The sequence below is a fragment of the Loxodonta africana genome, chromosome 3, assembly GCF_030014295.1.
Source record: "Loxodonta africana isolate mLoxAfr1 chromosome 3, mLoxAfr1.hap2, whole genome shotgun sequence".
Classification (NCBI taxonomy): Eukaryota; Metazoa; Chordata; class Mammalia; order Proboscidea; family Elephantidae; genus Loxodonta; species Loxodonta africana.
In genome coordinates this window covers 45043437-45063431 of record NC_087344.1, presented here as the reverse complement: position 1 = coordinate 45063431, position 19995 = coordinate 45043437, and the positions used below count along the sequence as shown (strand labels likewise).

The 19995-nt window shown below is 40.8% G+C and overlaps 1 protein-coding gene across 4 annotated transcripts in view; it reads right to left on the bottom strand.

Moving 5' to 3' along the window:
* Positions 1-19995, bottom strand: part of UBE4B (ubiquitination factor E4B) — a 158407-nt gene that overhangs the window by 94239 nt on the left and 44173 nt on the right. For all 4 annotated transcript variants that reach the window (XM_064281259.1, XM_064281258.1, XM_064281257.1 and 1 more), the window contains exon 2: positions 4664-4850. In XM_064281259.1, coding sequence (XP_064137329.1) covers positions 4664-4850 — 187 coding nt within the window. The remainder of the gene's footprint in view (positions 1-4663; positions 4851-19995) is intronic.

Here is a 19995-nt window from a genome sequence, read left to right as displayed (position 1 = left end):
ATGGTTTATCAATTTTGTTAATTTTTTCAAAGAACCAGCTTTTGGCTTTGTTAATTCTTTTAATTGTTTTTCTGTTCTCTAATTCATTTAGTTCAGCTCTAATTTTTATTATTTGTTTTCTTTTGGTGCCTGATGGATTCTTTTGTTGCTCACTTTCTATTTGGTCAAGTTGTAGGGACAGTTCTCTGATTTTGGCTCTTTCTTCTTTTTGTATGTGCGCATTTATCGATATAAATTGACCTCTGAGCACTGCTTTTGCTGTGTCCCAGAGGTTTTGATAGGAAGTATTTTCATTCTCGTTGCATTCTGTGAGTTTCTTTATTCCCTCCTTAATGTCTTCTATAATCCAGTCTTTTTTTAGCAGGGTATTTTTCAGTTTCCAAGTATTTGACTTCTTTTCCCTAATTTTTCTGTTATTGATTTCCACTTTTATGGCCTTGTGGTCTGAGAAGATGCTTTGTAATATTTCGATGTTTTGGATTCTGCAAAGGTTTGTTTTATGACCTAATATGTGGTCTATTCTAGAGAATGTTCCATGTGCGCTAGAAAAAAAAGTATACTTTGCAGCAGTTGGGTGGAGTGTTGTGTACAAGTCAATGAGGTCAAGTTGGTTGACTGTAGCAATTAGGTCTTCCGTGTCTCTATTGAGCTTCTTACTGGATGTCCTGTCCTTCTCCGAAAGTGGTGTGTTGAAGTCTCCTACTATAATTGTGGAGGTGTCTATCTCACTTTTCAGTTCTGTTAAAGTTTGTAAAACCATTCTTGAAGCCAACTCTTCAGAGAAAGATTAGACTGGACTATAAGACACAAAGGAAACCCTAGTGGTGTAGTGGTTAAGTGCTACGGCTGCTAACCAAAGGGACGGTAGTTCAAATCTGCCAGGCACTCCTTGGAAACTCTATGGGGCAGTTCTACTCTGTCCTATAGGGTTGCTATGAGTCGGAATCAACTCGACGGCTGGGGGTTTGGTTTTTTTGGTGGGTAAGACACAAAATGATACTGGTGAGGAGTGTGCTTCTTAGCTCAAGTAGATACATGAGACTATGTAGGCAGCTCCTATCTAGAGGTGAGATGAAAAGGCAGAGAGGGACAGGAGCTGGCTGAATGGACACAGGAAATACAGGGTAGAGAGAAGGAGTGTGCTGTCACATTGTCGGGACAGCAATTAGGGTCACATAACAATGTGTGTATAAGTTTTTGTAGGAGAAACTAACTTGAATTATAAACTTTCACTTAAGGGTTAACAAACTATAACCTATGGGCTAAAGTTTTATTGGGTCACAGACATGCTCATTCATTTATCTATTGTCTATGGCTTTTTCACGCTACAACGACAGAGATGAATAGTTGTGACAGAGACCATACGGCCTGCAAAGCCTAAAATATTTACTATCTGGTCCTTTACTTGTCAATCATAGATCTAGAGTATGAGATAAAGAGAAAAGATAACGTTTTAGAATGATGCAACTAAAAATAATGAATTGTCAGTTACTGTGATGAAGTCCTGGGAGAAGAGATGTGAGATGCCTGAGACATCCAAATGGAGGTGTCAAGTACGACACTGGATGTATGAGTCCGAGGTTCAGGAACAGGGCTGAGCTGGAAACATAAATTTAGGAATCATTAGATTAGAGATAGTAACTAAAGCCAAGAAACCAGATAAGATCAGTAAGAGAATACACATAGATGGAGAGAACAATAGATTAAATATTGAGCACTGGTACTCTAACATCCAGAAGTCAAGGAAATGAAAAGGAACAATACAGAGAACTAAAAGGAAAAGGGAGAGGATGAAAACCAGGAGACTGTGGTGTTCTGGAGGCCAAAAGAAGGAGGTGCATTAAGGAGGAGAGGGTGAAAGTCATGTCAAAGGAGCCTGACAGGTCAGATTAGACGGTGACCACAGGAAGCCTCGCCCAAAGCTCAACTGGGTTGATTCAACAGAAGGTAAGAGCATAAAAAGATGGAAAGCACAGGCAACTCATTCTGTTGTAAACTTCTGTTGTGCAAAGCTGTAGGGTGGAGCTGGCAGAGGAAATGAGATCAAGAGAGCTCCCTTTTTCCTTTCTCTCACGATGGGAGAAGTTAACAGCATGTGCATACACTGTAAAATATCCAGTTAAGATGGAAAAACTGGCAAAGGAACAGAACGGGATTGGTGGAGCCATGTCTCTAAGTAGGGGAGAAAAGATGGAACCTAAGGGATGGCCACAGAGGGGGCAGAAACAATTCACACATGACAAGAACAGAGTACACACTCGAGTAGGTAGATGGATGTGATGACGGGAGCTTACAGAGGTTCCCTTCTGTGTGCATCTGTTTTCTCGATGAAATAGGAAGCCAGGCCATGAGCTGAGAGTGTGCATGAGAAAAAAGGCATTGTAGATTTGAGCAGAAGAGAAGGTATTGATACAGGTGTCTAGCAGATTGAGAGAGTGAACAGGGAAGTATGGTATCACTGTCTGTCAGTATTAAGGATCCACGTGAGTTTGTGACCATGAATTTGAAATGACAGTGGAAGCATGTTTCTGAGTTTTGCTCTACCCTTGTTCAACAGCTCAGGTGCAGGCAAGAAAGTAGGTGGGGAACGGAATTTAACCAGAATCATGGTTTAACCAAGAGAGTAAGAGAAGGTGACACAGGGGCGAGAGAGGGCTGAGGGGAGTAACAAGAGTGCCTGACTATAGAATTTAAGCAGAGTAACGCTATGAGTTGGAATCAACTCTATGGCAGCGGATTTGGTTTTTGGTTTATTAAGGAGAGAAGTGAGGACATGCGGCTGGGGATGTAATGAGGAAAGTGAAAAGGTGATGGAATCAATGGATTATAGCTCCTGGGGGGAAGAGGGGACTGAAGGATTACTGGATTTGGGCACTGGTGGGCGTGAGATAGAAAGTCCAGGGTGGTGGCTAGAAAGTAATTGAGATTGAAAGCTCTAAGGCATGACCATAGCAGTGCGTAACGGTAGTCAGGCAGAGTACAAAGTCACTGAAGGAGAGGACGTCAAGAAACTGAGAGATCAGAGTCCTGGAAGGCTCATCTATGTTGATATTGAAATCAGGAAGAATTAGGGGTAGAAATGGCACTGGAGAGAGAGGCAGGGAACAAAACAAGGCAAGGTGAGGGGTTCACAGGATAGCTGCAACAAGGACAGCAAGTGGGGAGTATAGTTGGTGACTTGAGATTCAGAGCCAGGGGTCTTTAGGGAGGAGGAAGAATGGCCTAGAAGAGGAAATGAGTAGCAAAAGATGATACCAACCCAACCCCCAGGCATAGCATTACAAGAGGGCTATGGGGAAAAGCAAAGACTCACAGAGAGCACTGAGGGGAAGGAACGTTCAGAGGAGGATTTTGCTGGTGACTGACCATGAGGATTTCAGAATTTGAGGAGGGGTGGAGGTGGGGTCAGGAAATTATACATAATAAGTCATGTAGAGATTAGGGGCTGGGGGATAGGAGATGATGACCTGGGAGACACTTGGTAACTGATGTAAGCAGGGATAAAGGGTATGATGAGATTGTCCCTGATGGTTCCAAGAGATAATGGTACTGAGGCTATGAGTGTTGAAGATCTTGCCAGGAGCATGCAGTCCTGGGTCTCCTGTTTGACCTTTGCTGATGCATCTCCCTGGATAGATTCCAGCATTCTAGGTGTGGCCTGATCACAGCAGACAAACATCACTATTGTTTCCAAGGAAGAGATAAAAACAGTCACAGCGGAAATTCTGAATCCTTCATCCCCATCAGAAGACTATCACACGTTCTCAAAGATGTACAAAGGAGACACTTCAGGCACAGGCACTGGTTATCACTAAGTGATGTTTTGGCCTGTCTCTCTTATCTCACTCTTATAATTAATAATATTATGTATAAGTGTTTGTATTAATGTGGGGAGGAGTCTACATTGGTGCCTAATAAAGGAGTTACAGTAACAGAAACTCTGTACATACTCTAAATTGACAAATAATCCTAGATCAAGATAAATTATCTGGAAGACTTACTAAGACAGAGTATACTAAATAACTGCAGAATTAACACTCGTGTCAAATTATTAAATGATATGATAAGCAATCCAGGTCTTCTAGCACCTGCTTTTTCATAACTAGAGTCTTAAGTAATTATTATGTCTAATAGAAAAATTCACTTACAAAAAGGAGAACTATTCCAAAAATACAGCATAAGTCAGTATCATAATTTCCCAGCAAAGATACACATGGATATCAGCCATGAGATCATTTATTATAAAGAAACAAATCTTCACCACAGTTAAATAGTGGTCAACGAAACAGAAAATATCACATCAAGTGAATTTTATACTCTGAAAATTTAGAAAAAAAGTTCTGTGTCAATGTAGAATGAAAATACAGGAGTCCATAATTAAATACTTGCCATTTTGACCATTATTCTAACCTTTCATTTTCAGATTATTTTATTTTAAAAGAAAAATATCGACCAAACTAAAAAAAAAAGAACAGAACCAAATTCAGTCTTAATCACTTTGTCATCAGAGATAAGACCTGCCTATGTTTGGGGTGGGAGGTGGAGGGAAAAGGATAAAAGTTATGGAGAGAGGAACAATTTTAACATATCATCATCAAAATGAATAGACGGTAACAAACCACAGTGCAATGATTTTAACTCCTAAATGAAGCTAAAGGCTTACCTGATGCACCTATTGGGGAGGTAGCTGGGGTCATGCTATGGACGTTGAGTCCGAGACTCTGGGAAGGGCCTGGGGCTGACGCTGCTATAGGAGGTCCTGGAGGGTTCTCCCTCTGAGGAGAGGTGAGCGGGGTGGTTGGCTGGGAAGTCTGTCCACCAGCAAGTCGTGCAAGGCGCCTCCGTCGAATCTACAACATGGAAGGAAAATCGGGCATTCTATAACTATACAGCAGAAACGTTATCCTGCCTAAGACTAATACCATTAAAGTTAACAATAACCAAACAGATCAAGGAAAGGCATTAGATAAATCAAGCGCTTTGTTGTTGTTGGGTGTCCTCCGGTCAATTTTGGCTCATAGCGACCCCATGTGACAGAAGAGACTGCCCCATAGGGTTTTCTAGGCTGTAATCTTGATGGGAACAGATCATCACGTCTTTCTCCCAAGGTACTGCTGGGTGGGTTTGAACTGCCAACCTTTTGGTTAGCAGCCAAGCACTAACCAGCTTGTTTTAATCAAGAGCTTAACAACTGAATATGCCTGGAGAAAACTATTCAGCTGAAAGGATAACTCAGTGGACCAGTATTCCATCAAGCTCCCACGTCACTTTCAAAACAAGCAGATTAATCCCTTCACCATTTTTGTTTATTCCACCTCCTTAATTGACATTGTGATTTGTAATTCACAATTAATTGTAATCGTAAGCACGTTGTTGTTGTTAGTTGTTGTCGAGTTCATTCTGACTCGTGGTGACCCTATCTGTGCAGAGTAGAGCTGCTCCACAGGGCTTTCAAGGCTGTGACCTTTTGGAAGCAAACTGCCAGGTTTTACTTCCAAGGTGCCTCCGGGTGGGTTTGAATCGCCAACCTTCAGTTAGTAGTCCAGCACTTAGCCATTTGTGCTACCTAGGGATTCCTACTTTTGGAGCTTTGGTGGCATAGTGGTTAAGAGATCAGCTACTAACCAAAAGGTACGCAGTTCAAATCCACTATCCTTGGAAACCCTATGGGGCAGTTCTACTCTGTCCTATAGGGTTGCTATGAGTTGGAACCAGCTCGACGGTTCCGAACAACAACAACAAGGGCTCCGACACTTTAGAGGCAGTAAAGCTTGTTTTTAATTTTAATAAACCTATATAACTTGGTAATTGTAAACAGGTGAGATTTTAAATATCCAATCTCATTGGCTAAAACAATCAGAGAAAGAAACAAAACTTACACTAAGACACAAATTTTACCATCACTCTCAGGAGCAAATGATAAAGTTTTTCTTAGCTAATTGCAATAAAAACATAATCTGCCACTTCTTGCTTATAAACTCCAGAGCCAAAAGTGGTTACAAACATGTACCCCAAAATCCCAATGATCACAGAAATGTTTTCCCTACATTTTCACAGTCATTCATTCAAACAGTCAATAAACTCTTACTGTCCTGCTCTGCCCCAGGCAGTGAAGATATATAACCCTGCTGAGGCTTCTGCCTTTAAGTAGGAGGCAAAGAAGTAAACCAAGCAGTCCAGTCACACTTTTTCCATTATGAATAAGAAAGATGAAAAAAAAAAAATGGTGACAAATGCTGACTAGGCTGACCTTATCTGAAGTATGAACCTTTCTCTCAGTTCAACACTGCAGAAAATCTGCTCCTTTAATCATTCTCAGACAAGAGCATCCTGATTCTTGACCCCAACACTCAGGAACCCCTTCCTGTGCCCCTGCTGCAAATACCTCAGTCACTGAACTCACACAAAACTCTGACATTAGGTTATTCATCTGTCTCCTTAATGAGATTCAATTCCTTCAGGGCAGTGGTTTGGTGTTATTTTATTTATATAATAAACACTTTTGTAGTACTTAGCATGTTCCGGCACTGTTCTAAGTACTTCATATTTGCTTATGTAATCCTCATAAAAACCCACTGAGGTAGGTATTAATATTATGACCATTTTACAGATGAGCAAACTGAGGTAGAGAAAGGTGAGGTACCTTGTCAACTAGTAAGTGACAGAGCTGGAATTTAACCCCATGCAGTCTGGCACTAGTGTCTGTACTCTTGCTATTACACCAACAGTCTGGGGGTCTTTGGGGGGGGGTTCCAAGGCCCTTTCGGTGGGCCTGTGAGGCTGAAACTATTTTCATAATAATACTAAGACCTATGCCCTTTTCAGGATCCCTGGTGGTGCAATGACTAAGAACTCGGCTGCTAACTCAGAGGTCAGCAGTTCGAATCCACCAGCCACTCCTTGGAAACCCCATGGCGCAGTTTCACTCTGTCCTATAGAGTCACTATGAGTTGGAATCGACTTGATGGCAACGAGTTTTTTTTTTAATGCCCTTTTCACTCTCATTATCTCCCAAGAGTCCAGCAGAGGCTTGCCCAGAGGCAATACAACCTGTGCAACAGATTCAATACAGAAGTAAACATGAGAATGCAGCTATCTGCAAGTGAATCAGACATTAAAAAGATTTAAGAAAGTGAAAACGATGCCACTCTTGTCACTAATTTTTTTTTGGTGGGGGGAGGAATGTAGTTATTTTTCATTAAAAATGTTATTGATGTTAACATGTTTATTATTATTATTTTTAAAGAATTAATAAATGTTTTTAAGTGTTCTCAGTTTTCATTCCTAAAACGGTTAAAAGCAGTAAATGGAATCCACTCTAAACGACAGTGCTTTGGGATCCTCATATTTTACAAAAGTGTAATGGAGTCCTGAGACCAACACCTCTGAGCACTGCTGCACTCCATCACGCTGCCTCTGTCTTACTCATCTTTCTCTACAGTCCAGCCCAGCACCTGGTCCCTAACAGGCACTCAACACTTGCTGACAAACTGAACTAAACTGAACAGAGAGGGGAGAAAGTGAAGGTTTCATCACAATGTCACTCAAGGAAGAATTGGTACGGGGCTGAAAAATCACTGGAAGAAATGAATGAAGTGTTTCTCTCACTAACACTTACCTGGGATAAAGAGTGAGAGAAGTGGACCAAGAAATTCCCAACCCCAACCTGTTCCCAAGGAACCCTGGTGGCATAACAGTTAAGCGCTCAGCTGCTAACCAAAATGTTGGCCATTTGAAACTACCCAGTAGCTCTGCAGGACAAAGACCTGGAAAGCTGCTTCCATAAAGATTATAGCCAAGAAAACACTATGGGGTAGGTCAAAATGCCCAATGAGCTGGAACTGACTTGACGGCATCTAATAACAACAGCCTGTTCCCAACCGAATTACTCAAGCCAGAGATGCAGGGTCTGTGTCAATTAATCCCTTCCTTCCCTTCATCTCCTCAAGCACAGCCAATTTATCACCCAATCCTGTTATTTGTACCTTCGAAGTGTATCCTGAGCTCACTCTCTCCTCTCAGCCCCTCTGCCACCACCCGTATCCAGGCCACCACTATCTCTTACCAGGACCAGCAATAGCTTCCTAATGGATTTCTCTCTCTGTATCCACTCTGGCCCATAAAGGCAGAGGGCACATATTTCTTTCTTTAAAGACTTTATAAGTTTTAGATTCCTGACTCACTTCTAACAGTGTTCATTGCCTTGAGATCTGAAGTCGTTCCTTCACAGGTGTTAAAAAAAGGAACTCCAGGGGAGTGGGGGGAAGGGTCCACGGGGAGACGATGTCATAAAATTGCAATGAGAACAGCAAAGCCATTTAGAAAAAAATTATGAAATAAAGTTGGATGCTGAAGCATTAAGACGTTAAAATCTTACTCCACCTGCCTGTCTGAATATTGACAAACAGGTACCTGTATATTTAAAAATCAATCCTTGTAACTCTTTCTGTTCTGCATTTTGTAACCATGAAAGCATCTCTGCAAAGCTGGAAACATTCTAGACTCAGGGATAATGTTATCTTCTGTGAAATACAACTTTAGACTCAAAGGATCACATCCTAGTTGGCTGTCATGAAAAAATTTAAATTGAGGGCCTGAGCTCTTAACAATACATTAATTGACTATTTTCTCTGTTAAGCAGAAGGAGTTCAAAATTTACTTCTATCTCTTCCCCCTCTGGCCAAAGGAAAAACAATACAGTAATTGTTTAATATTTCTGAACTCAACCTGTGTCTTATAAATGGTCAGATTTATGACTGATGGCATCTTATCACTGCCAGCCTGTGAGAACATAAAAAGTACTAGGATCAAAACTTGTAGAATGGGACCCGTGGCATGAAAGAAAACCCTGAAGTCAACAGAAGGACGAACTATTCCCCTAGGAACCAAACTACTGTGGGGAGGAGATGTGGGAGGGTGTTGTGGATTGAATTGTGTCCGCCCAAAACGTGTGTCAACTTGGTCATGATTCCCAGGATTGTGTGATTGTCTACCATTTTATCATCTGATGTGATTTTCCTATGTGTTGTAAATCTTACCTCTATGTTAAAGAGGCAAGATTAGAGGCAGTTATGTGAATGAGACAGACTCAATCTACAAGACTAGGTTGTGTTTTAGGCCGATCTCTTTTGAGATATAAAGGAAAAAGTGAGTAGAGACATGGGGACCTCATACTACCAAGAAAGCAGCGCTGGGAGCAGGGCGTATCCTTTGGACCTGAAGTTCCCACGCTGAGAAGCTCCTACCTACACCAGGGCAAGACCGATGACAAGGACCTTTCCCTAGAACCAACAGAGAGAGAAAGCCTTCCGCTGGAGCTGGCACCTTGAATTCGGACTTTCTATCCTCCTAGGCTGTGAGAGAAAACGCTTCTCTTTTTTAAAGCCATCCACTTGTGGTATTTCTATTATAGCAGCACTAGGTGATTAAGACAGATGGGGCCAATGAAATTTGTTTAGCAACATTTCCAAAGCAGAATTAAAAGTAGCCAGTGTGACCAACGCTAGGCTGTGGGTCCTTTGGCAAGACACAGGTTCTCTCTGCTCAACCATTTTCTCATCTGTAAAAATTAGGAAACGGTAATGGTGATTCTTTCTTATTCTAACAATCTTTGACTGAAATCTTTTTTGAATGTACAGTTGCAAGTTATAGCAAATAAAAATACACTCAGTTTGAAGAGAAAAAAAAAGCGGCTAGAATAATGGTTTAGTTCTTTTATGGATGCCTGTTCAAAGTGCCTGCATCACTGATCCTCTTGATGGCACAGAGGATGGTACTGAGTGAGGCTCGCTGGCCGTCTACAACCCCGAGAGCGAAGTAAGTTACAAGAGTCAGACTCCGAATAGGGAGGAGTTGTAGGAATATCTTAACCAATTTATTTTGCTGATATTTTCCTTTTGGTTTATGCAAGTATCAGCAACACATGATTTTAAAAAAATCTATGTCTACTTGGAAAATACAACTCTAAGTGATAAGAAAGCATTTTATCATAGTTTCCCCTACAATCCATTCTTCAGGTAATCACCACAGTAATTTTTTAAAAACACAAATCACTCTCCCCTGCCTAAACCCTTCTATGGCTTCCTCCTGTACCTGGAATAAAAACAAGTCCTCACTGTGGTCTACAGAGCCACTGGCCACCTCTCCAGGCTCATCATGCTGCACCTTGGGTTGCAGCCACACTGGCCCTCTAACAGTTCCTAGAACACCTTAAGCTCTATTAAAACCTCAGGCTACTTGCAATTTCTTTAGCCAAGGAGCACATTCCCTAATTCTTGGTGTGGCTAGTTCTTTCTCTTCCTTCTGTTCTCAGTTGAATTGTCACCTCCTCCTGGAGGACTTTCCTGACCACTATATCTAGCACAGCCCTCCCATACATGCTCATTTTATATAATAGTCCCCTATTCACATCCTTCAAGCACTTGTCCTGGTCTGTAAATATCTGACCTATTTCTTACTGTCTTACTGTTTCCCCGGTGGAATGGATGCTCCATGAGAAAACCATGACTATCTTGTTCACTGCTGTATCCCCAGCACGGAGCACAATGTCAGGCATATAGCAGCTCTGTATATGTTGATTGATGGGAAAGATTAATAAAGGAACTGTGGAGAGGAAGAATATTGAAGCCACACATAGGGGTATTTAAAGGAATATTCAAAGCCCAGAGAGCATTTCAGACTCCTGGTATTGACCCCACTTCAGATATTCCACTCATTCATTCATTCAACAAACATTCACCAAGTGCCACAGTAAACTAAAGAGAGTTCCTGCTCTCATGGGGCTCACATTCTACTGGAGGCTAAAAAGACAAAAGCCAAGTGAATAAAAATGATGCCAGGTAGTTATGAGTGCCATGGAGAAAAACTAAGTAGTGGAGGGACAGTAGGGCATGATGGGAAGAAGGCACCATGATTTTATACAAGGCGGAATGAAAAGCCTCTCTCTTCATAAGGAGGCATCTGGAAAAATCCTGAAAGATGGGAGGAAATAAGCCATGGGAGTATCCAGGGAGTGTAGTGGGCATGCGCAAAGGCAGTAAGACCAATGAGTCTGGAGCAAGGAGAGAAGTAGTCAATGGCAAGGTCAGAGGCAAGAAGGGGCTATAACACATGGGCCTTGAAGGCCACTGTTAAGAGCTTTGGCTTGGGGAAGCCACCAGGGGGTTCTGAACAGAAAAGTAACATCATCTGACACATTTTATATTATTATTCTGGTTGCTATGCGAACAAATTGTAGGGGAAGAGGGAATAGGCAGGAGACTATTTAAGAGGCTGTTGCAATAATCTGGGGGAGTGTGGATAATGGCCTGGACCAGGGTGGGTAGCAGTGAAGATCATGGCAAGAGGTCATTTTCAGATACATTTTGAAAGTAGAGCTCATTCGATTTGCTGATGGATTGGATGTAGAGTGGGATAGAAACAGAGGAGCTAAAGATGACACCAAGGTCTTTGGCCTAAGCAACCAAACATATCAAGTTTACTGAGATGTAGAAGACAGTAAGAAGAATGCGATACGGGGTGGAAATCAAAATTCTTTTAGATGTATGCTTATTGAACATGCAGGTAGATATGTCAAGTAGATATACAACCTGAGGTGCAGGTCAGGATGAAAATTTGAGAGCTGCCAGCCTCCAAATGGCATTTAAAACCATGAGATGGATGAGATCACCTAGGCAATGAGTGTAGACAGAAATTAAGAAGTCTGAGGATGGAGTCCTACAACACACCTTCAGCTGAAGTTGGGGAGATGAGGGAAACCCAATAAAGGAGACTAAGGGGTGTCAGGAGGCCTTTAGGTCCAGTTCTCCAGAAGGGCTGAAAGTGGCTTCCTAGAAACCAATCAGAGTCTTTTAAGAAAGTGTGATTGACTATGTCAATGCTGCTTAGAGGTTGAGTAACACGAAGATTAAGAGTTGACCACTGGATTCAACAGTGAGAAGTTAGTTGAGGGTCTTGACAAGAACTATTTTGATAGAAAGCGGTGGTGGTGGGGTGGGGGGGTGGTTTGAAAGCTTGATTGGAATGGTTCCAAGGAAGAACAGAAAGAAGTGAAGACAGGAAGTGTAGACTTAGCTTCTGAGGATTTTCACTGTAAAAGATCAGATAAGTGGCAGGGTAAGTAGATGGAGAAAGTGGGGTCAAAAGAAGTTTTTGTTTGTTTTTAAAGATGGGACAGAGTATAGCATGGTGGCATGCTGACAGAAAAATTTTGTGACACAGAGGACAGAAGGGATAAGTACTAGAGCAATGTTTGCATGTGGAGTGGTGGTCCTGTTGGGAACACAGGAAAAAAGGCAGAAAATGTGGGTGCAGACATTAAGAACGTAGGTAGGTTAGCTTCTAGAAGTTTTCTTCTGATTGCCTTTATTTTCTCAGAAATTGGAAGCAAAGTCATCAGCTAGGAGGAGACTAAAAGAGAATTTGGGAATTTAAAGAGAGAAGAGAAGATACAGAGCAGTCATCTATAAGAGTGAGAGAATAAGGTAAAAAATAAAGTAGAATTGCTAGGCAGTACTAAGTAAAGTCATGACCATTTGAGATTAGAGGTTGTTATGAGTTGATCTGTGTCTCCCAAGAAGATATGTTCAATCTTAACTCTTGGTACGTATAAACATGACCTTATTTTGAAACAGCATCTTTGCAGATTAATTAGTTAACACGAGGTCACTCAGGAGTAGGGTGGGCCCTAAACCAATATGACCAGTGTTCTTATAAGAAGAGGAGAAGAGAGACAAAGATAGATGCAGAGGGAAGATGGTCACGTGAAGACAGAGAAAAAGACTGGAGTTACGCTGTCACAAGCCAAGGAACACCTGGGACTACCCAAAGCTAGAGGAGGCAAGGAAGGATTTCTCCCCCACAGGCTTTGCAGGGAGCATGGCCCTGATGACATTTTGATTTCAGACTTCTAGCCTCCGGAGCTGTGAGAAAATAAACTTCTGTTATTTTAAGCCACACAGTTTGTGGTACTTTGCTATATAAATAAAAACACTGGTTATGAATTCAAAATGAAATCAATGCAACCAATCACCAGGTTTGTGTATTTTTCCCCAGCCACAACCAGCTTCATAGGTCTAGCTGCAGAATAGGCAGAAAGCTGAAATAATAACTCCAGTTGGGGATTCCAAAGCAAGATGTTAGAGGGAGAGAGGGACAAAAGAGTTGAGGGCACATGCAAAGAAGCAAGTATAATGATGGTCCATGGAGTCCACCCTGATGAAGACGAGAAGTGAGGACATGTACAGAGTAAGGACAGATGGACTACAGATCCTTGCATTTGGGGTTGCATTTAAGATAAGATAAGAACTGTGGTTTAGTATAGTGAAATAAACCCAGGATCAGTCAGAAACCTGGATGCTGGTGCCATCATAGATTAGTTGCATTTGTTGTGATGCTGAGTAACACACTTAACTCCTTAGAGTTACTATTCCCTCAGTTGGAAAATGGGAATAATAAACTTGGCCTTAGAGCTTATCCTATGAGGTCACCTTTAAGCAAAATAGCAGAGTGGCACACAAAATAAAGGATATTACCCGTAAGATTAGTGCTATACTTAAAAATCATCAGTATGAGACCAAAAGGTCAACAATTACTCAAAAGCAAAGGTGAGATGATAAGGAGGCAAGGAAACTAGAGTACTGGAAATGGAACAAACAGAACACAAACAGAATGTTGACACATTGTGATAAATGTAGCTAACGTCACTGAACAATTTGTGCCAAAATTATCAAATGAGAACCTAACTTGCTATGTAAACTTTCACCAAAAACTCAATAAAGCTATTATTCAAAAAAAAAAAAAAAAAACTTGGCCTAAAATAACTTTTCCAGGTAGTTGTTATACCTAGATGGTAAAAAAAAAAAAAGAACCCCGCCCCCCCGCCCCGAAAAAACCAAACCCGTTGCTGTCTAGTCGATTCCAACTCATAGCGACCTTACAGGACAGAGTAGAACTGCCCCATAGAGTTTCCAAGGAGCGCCTGGTGGATTCAAACTGCTGACCCTTTGGTTAGCAGCCATAGCACTTAACCACTATGCTGCCGGGGTTTCCAACTAGATGGTATGATGTATATAAAAGCACTTTAAGAATGGTGGGAGGAGTGACACTAGCAAAAATGGCGGAGTAAGGAAACCAAAAGTCCACCCTCCAAAAAAGGAGCAAAAATTGTCAGAATCAACTTTTGGAGGGGGGAGCTCTGGAAACTAACCAAAAGCTTACAGCAACCAGAGGAATGTGTAATAAAGAAAAACCAGCTGAATCTCAGTAAGAACAGAGAGCTGTGTGGTGTTTTAACTTATCCTGATCGCCTCTCTCACTCCCCAGATCAGCAGCGGCCCTGAAGATAACAGCCAGCATTCCCAAGGGAGTAGAACAGACCTCATCAAAGAACTGTGGTTGTTCTGACCTGTCTGTGGGCCCCTGGAGGACCCACTCAAAGGGCTTGACTTTATCTGATTTAACTCAGCACTCTCCCAGTATTGAGGCAGTTAGATGGAGGACCATTTGTCAAAACCATTTGCAGGCAAATATGTTAACTACTGCTGGTGAGGGCAACAGATAACAGCTGAAGCAAACAGTAGACTAACCAAAAAGTTTGAGAGTAAAGACTGGGGAAAGAGATGCTTTGCGGGATAGAGCTTTAAAAAGCTCCAGCATATTCCTGGGAATCTAGAAGGCCATGGACATGCCCGGGGCTGTGCACATGCTTAGGAAAGACTTGAGAAGGCCCCAAGCTCTTATCTCTGGATGACCATCAAGCTCTGTGCAAGCAGGAAGTGAAGGCTGGCTGCCTGAGTGTTGAAGGAGTGCTCCAACACACACACAGAGCACATCTGCAAGGACAGGGAGTTTTTTTTTTTTTTTTGGTCCTAGGAATTTAAGAAATCTCTCTCTAATCAAAAGCTGACCAATAAGCTAATAAAACGGAAACTTCAGTGGCCACACACAACAAAAAATATAAACTTTATAAAATTAGTTCAGAAACAACTGCAATAACAGCAATGCCTGGAGCAGGGAGGGAATCTGATTTCTAGAGTTGCCACATTACGATATTAAAAATGTAGAGTTTTCAATTAAAAAAACTGCAAGGCATGCAAAAGTAAAAAAGAAATTACGGGCAATACACAGGGAAAAAAGCAAATAATAGAAATTGTACCTAATTAAGCCCATAGATTGTAAACTAAGTGAAGAAGTCAGGTACAAAATTTTTTTCCACTTAGAGTGATTCCATATATATGAGACGTCCAGAATAGGAAAATCCATACAGATTAGTCATTGCCTGAGGCTGGGGGCAGGGGACAGGGGGACTGAGGTATAATAGCATAATAGGGACAAGGTTTCTTTTTTGGGTGATGAAAATGTTCCGGAATTAGTCATGATGGTTGCACAACACTGAATATACTAAAAGCCAATGAATTGTATACAATTTAAAATGGTTAAAATGGTGAATTTTATGTCAAATTTCTTTCAATTAGAAAAAAGAAGAACTGTGGGTGAAGATAAATTAAGTGTGGTTTTTTTTATATTCCTACAGTATAATCTATAAAACCCAAACCCACTGCCGTCGAGTCGATCCCGACTCATAGCGACCCTATAGGACAGAGTAGAACTGCCCCATAGAGTTTCCAAGGAGCACGTGGAAGACTCAAACTGCCAACCTCTTGGTTAACGGCTGTAACACTTAACCACTATGCCACCAGGGTTTCTATAGAGCAGTCCAATAGATGAACTAGTGCTATATTCAATAACATGGATGACTCTCTGGCAAAAGAAGCCAGAAAGAACAGTATACACTGCATGATTTCATCTATATAAGGTTCAAACAAAGGAAAAACTAAACTACAATGTTAGTCAGGATAGTGGTGATGCTTGGTGGGAAGGGGGAGAGGCATGAGTCAAGCTTCCCAGTTTCTGGTAATAGCCTATCTTTAATCCGGAAGCTGGTTTCACAGGTGTGTCCACTTTGTGGAAATTCACTGGGTTGTGTATTTATAATTTACACACTTTCCTTTATGTATATTAGATGTCAATAAAAACTTTATTAAAAAAAAGATCAAAGCAGAAATTAATGAAATAGAGAATAGAAGAACAATAGAAAGAATCAACAAAACCAAAAGTTGGTTTTTTGAAAGGATCAGGAAATCAACAAACCATTGGCCAAATTGAAAAAAGAAAAACAGGAGAAGATGCAATAACCCAAATAAAAAATGAAATAGGGAGCATTACAACAGACCCAACTGAAATACAAAGGAACATAACAGACTACTATGAAAGGCTATATACTCCAACAAATTTGAAAACCTAGAGGAAATGGACAAATTTCTAGAAGCACGCTACCTACCCAAATTAATACAAACTGAAGTTAAAAATCTGAACAGACCCATAACAAGAGATTGAAAAGGTAATTTAAAAAAAACTCCCAACAAAAAAAGCACTGGTCCAGATGGCTTCACTGGAGAATTCTACCAAACATTCAGAGAAGAGTTTACACCAGTAGTACTCAAACTATTTCCGAATATAGAAAAGGAAGGGATACTTTTGAATTCATTCCATGAAACCAGCAGACCAATATCTCTCATGAATATAGATGCAATAATTCTCAACAAAATTCTAGCCAAAATAATTCAGGATCAAATCAAAAAAATAATACACCACAACCAACAGGGATTCATACCAGGTATGCAAGGATAGTTCAACATTAGAAAATCAATCAACATAATCTAACACATAAATAAAAGAATCACACAATAATCTCAATTGATGCAGAAAAGGCATTCAACAAAGTCCAACACCCATTCCTGATAAAAGCTCTCAATAAAATAGATATACGAGGGAAATTCTTCAAATATAATAAAGGACATCTACACAAAACCAACAGCTGACATCATTCTTAACGGAGAGAGGCTGGAAACATTCCCCTTGAGAACAGGAACAAGACAAGGTTGCCCTTTATCACCTCTCTATTTAACATTGTACTGGAAGTCCTAGCTACAGCAATAACGCAAGAAACAGAAATAAAGGGCATTCAAATTGTTAAGGAAGAAGCAAAACTGCCCCTACTTGTGGGTGATATGATAATATCCATAGAAAACCCAAGACTCCATGAGAAAACTACTGGAACTAATAAATACAGCAGAGTAGCAGGACACAAGATAAGATTAAAAAATCTGTTGGATTCCTATACGCCAATAAAGAGAACTACGAAAAGGAAATCAGAAAAACAATACCATTCCTAAAAAAATAAAATACTTAGGAATAAATCAAACCAGGATATAAAACACCTATACAAAGAAAACTACAAAACACTACAACAAGAAACCAAAAGAGACCTGCATAAATGCATGGATAGGTAGACTCAACATTGTGAAAACGTCAACTCTACCCAAAGCAATCTACAAATACAATGCAATCCAAATACCAACAGCATTCTTTAAAGAGATGGAAAAACTAATTGTTAACTCATGGAAAGGGAAGAGGCCCTGGATAAGTAAAGCACTACGGAAGAAGAATAAAGTAGGAGGACTCACACTACCTGACCTCAGAACCTACTATACAGCTGTGGTAGTCAAAACAGCCTAGTACTAGTAAAATGACACACATGGACCAATGGAACAAAACTGAGAACCCTAATATAAATTCATCCACCTTTGTTTTGGGGGGGGTCACATGATCTTCAGCAAAAGGCCCAAAGCCTATCAAATGGGGAAAAGATAGTCTTTTTAACAAATGGTGCTGGCAAAACCGTATGTCTACCTGCAAAAAAATGAAACAGGACCCATACCTCATACCATATGCAAAAAGTAATTGAAAACGGATCACAGATTTAAATACAAACCCCAAAACAATAAAGATCACAAAGAAAAATGAGGTCAACACTAGAGGCCCTAATACATGGCATAAACAGGATATAAATCATAATTAACAATATACAAACACCGGAAGATAAGCTAGGTAACTGGGATCTTCTAAAAATTAAACACTTAAACACTCATCAAAAGACTTACCAAAAGAATAAAAAAAGAACCTACAGACTGGGAAAAAAATTTTGGCTATGACAAATCTGACAAAGGTCTATTCTCTAAAATCTACAGGAAAATTCAACACCTCTACAACAAAAAGATAAATAATCCAATTAAAAAATAGGCAAAGGATATGAAAAGACACTTCACCAAAGAAGACATTCAGGCAGCTAACACACATGAGGAAATTCTCGAGATCACTAGCCATTTTTTTTTTTTTTTTTTTTAGTGCCATTCAGTGCCGGTTCTGACTCATAGCGACCCTATGTACCACAGCACAAAACGCTGCCTGGTCCTGCGCCACCCTTACAATCGTTGTTATGCTTGAGCCCACTGTTGCAGCCACTGTGTCAATCCATCTCATTGAGGGTCTTCCTCTTTTCCGCTGACCCTCTACTTTACCAAGCATGATGTCCTCCTCCAGGGACTGATCATTCCTGACAAACATGTCCAAAGTATGTAAGACGCAGTCTCGCCATCCTTGCTTCTATGGAGCATTCTGGTTGTACTTCTTCCAAAACAGATTTGTTTGTTCTTTTGCCAGTCCATGGTATATTCAATATTCTTCACCAACAATTGTGGTGTTGGCACTAGCCATAAGAGAAATGCAAATAAAATAGAGATATCATCTCACCCCAACATTACTGGCACAAGTAAAAAAAAAACAGAAAATAACAAATGTTGGAGAGGTTGCAGGAAGATTGGAACTCTTATGCGCTGCTGGTGGGAATCCAAAATGGTACAACCATTTTGGAAAACGATATGGCATTTCCTTAAAAAGCTAGAAATAGAAATACCATATGATCCAGCAATTCCACTCCTAGGAATATATCCTAGAGAAATAAGAACTATCACACAGACATATGCACGAACATGTCCACTGCAGCATTATTCACAATAGCAAAAAAATGGCAACGACCTAAATGTCCATCAACAGACAAACGAATGTATGTGATACATACACACAACGATATTGTATGAGACCACTATCATAAAAACTCATGAAAAGGTTTACACACAAAAAGAAACTATTTTTGATGGCTATGAGGGAAGGGAGGGGCAGGGAGGGAAAAACACTAAATAGATAATAGGTAAGTGGTAACTATGGTGAAGGGAAAGACAGTACATGATACTGGTGAAGCCAGCACAACTTGACCAAGACAAGGTCATGGAAGCTCCACAGACATATCCAAACTCCCTGAGGGACCAAATTACTGGGTTGAGGGCTGGAGACCATGGTCTCGGGGAACATCTAGCTCAACTGGCATAACACAGTTTATAAAGAAAATGTTCTACACCCTGCTTTGGTGAGTAGCATCTGGGGTGTTAAAAGCTTATGAGTGGTCATCTAAGATATTCCACTGGTCTCACCCCGTCTGGAGCAACCGGAGAATGAAGAAAACCAAAGACACAAGGGAATGATTAGTCCAAAGGACTGATGGACCACAAGTACCACAGCCTCCACCAGACTGAGTCCAGCACAATTAGATGGTACCTGGCTACCACCACCTACTGCTCTGACAGGGATCACAATAGAGGGTCCCAGACAGAGCTGGAGAAAAATGTAGAACAAAATTCTAACTCACAAAAAAATAAAAAAAGAACAGGCTTATTGGTCTGACAGAGACTGGAGAAATCTCAAGAGTATGGCCCCCGGACTCCCTTTTAACTCAGTACTGAAGTCACTCCTGAGGTTCACCCTTCAGCCAAAGATTAGACAGGCCCACAAAACAAAACAAGCCTAAATGGGCACACGAGCCCAGGGGCAAGGACAAGAAGGCGGGAGTGGACAGGAAAGTTGGTAATGGGGAACCCAAGGTCAAGAAGGAGAGAGTGTTGACATGTCATGGGGGTGGCAACCAATGTCATAAAACAATACGTGTGTTAATTGTTTAATGAGAAGCTAACTTGCTCTGTAAACCTTCATCTAAAATACAACTGAAAAAAAAAAAAAAAAAACCCTGTGAGTTCTGAGGTC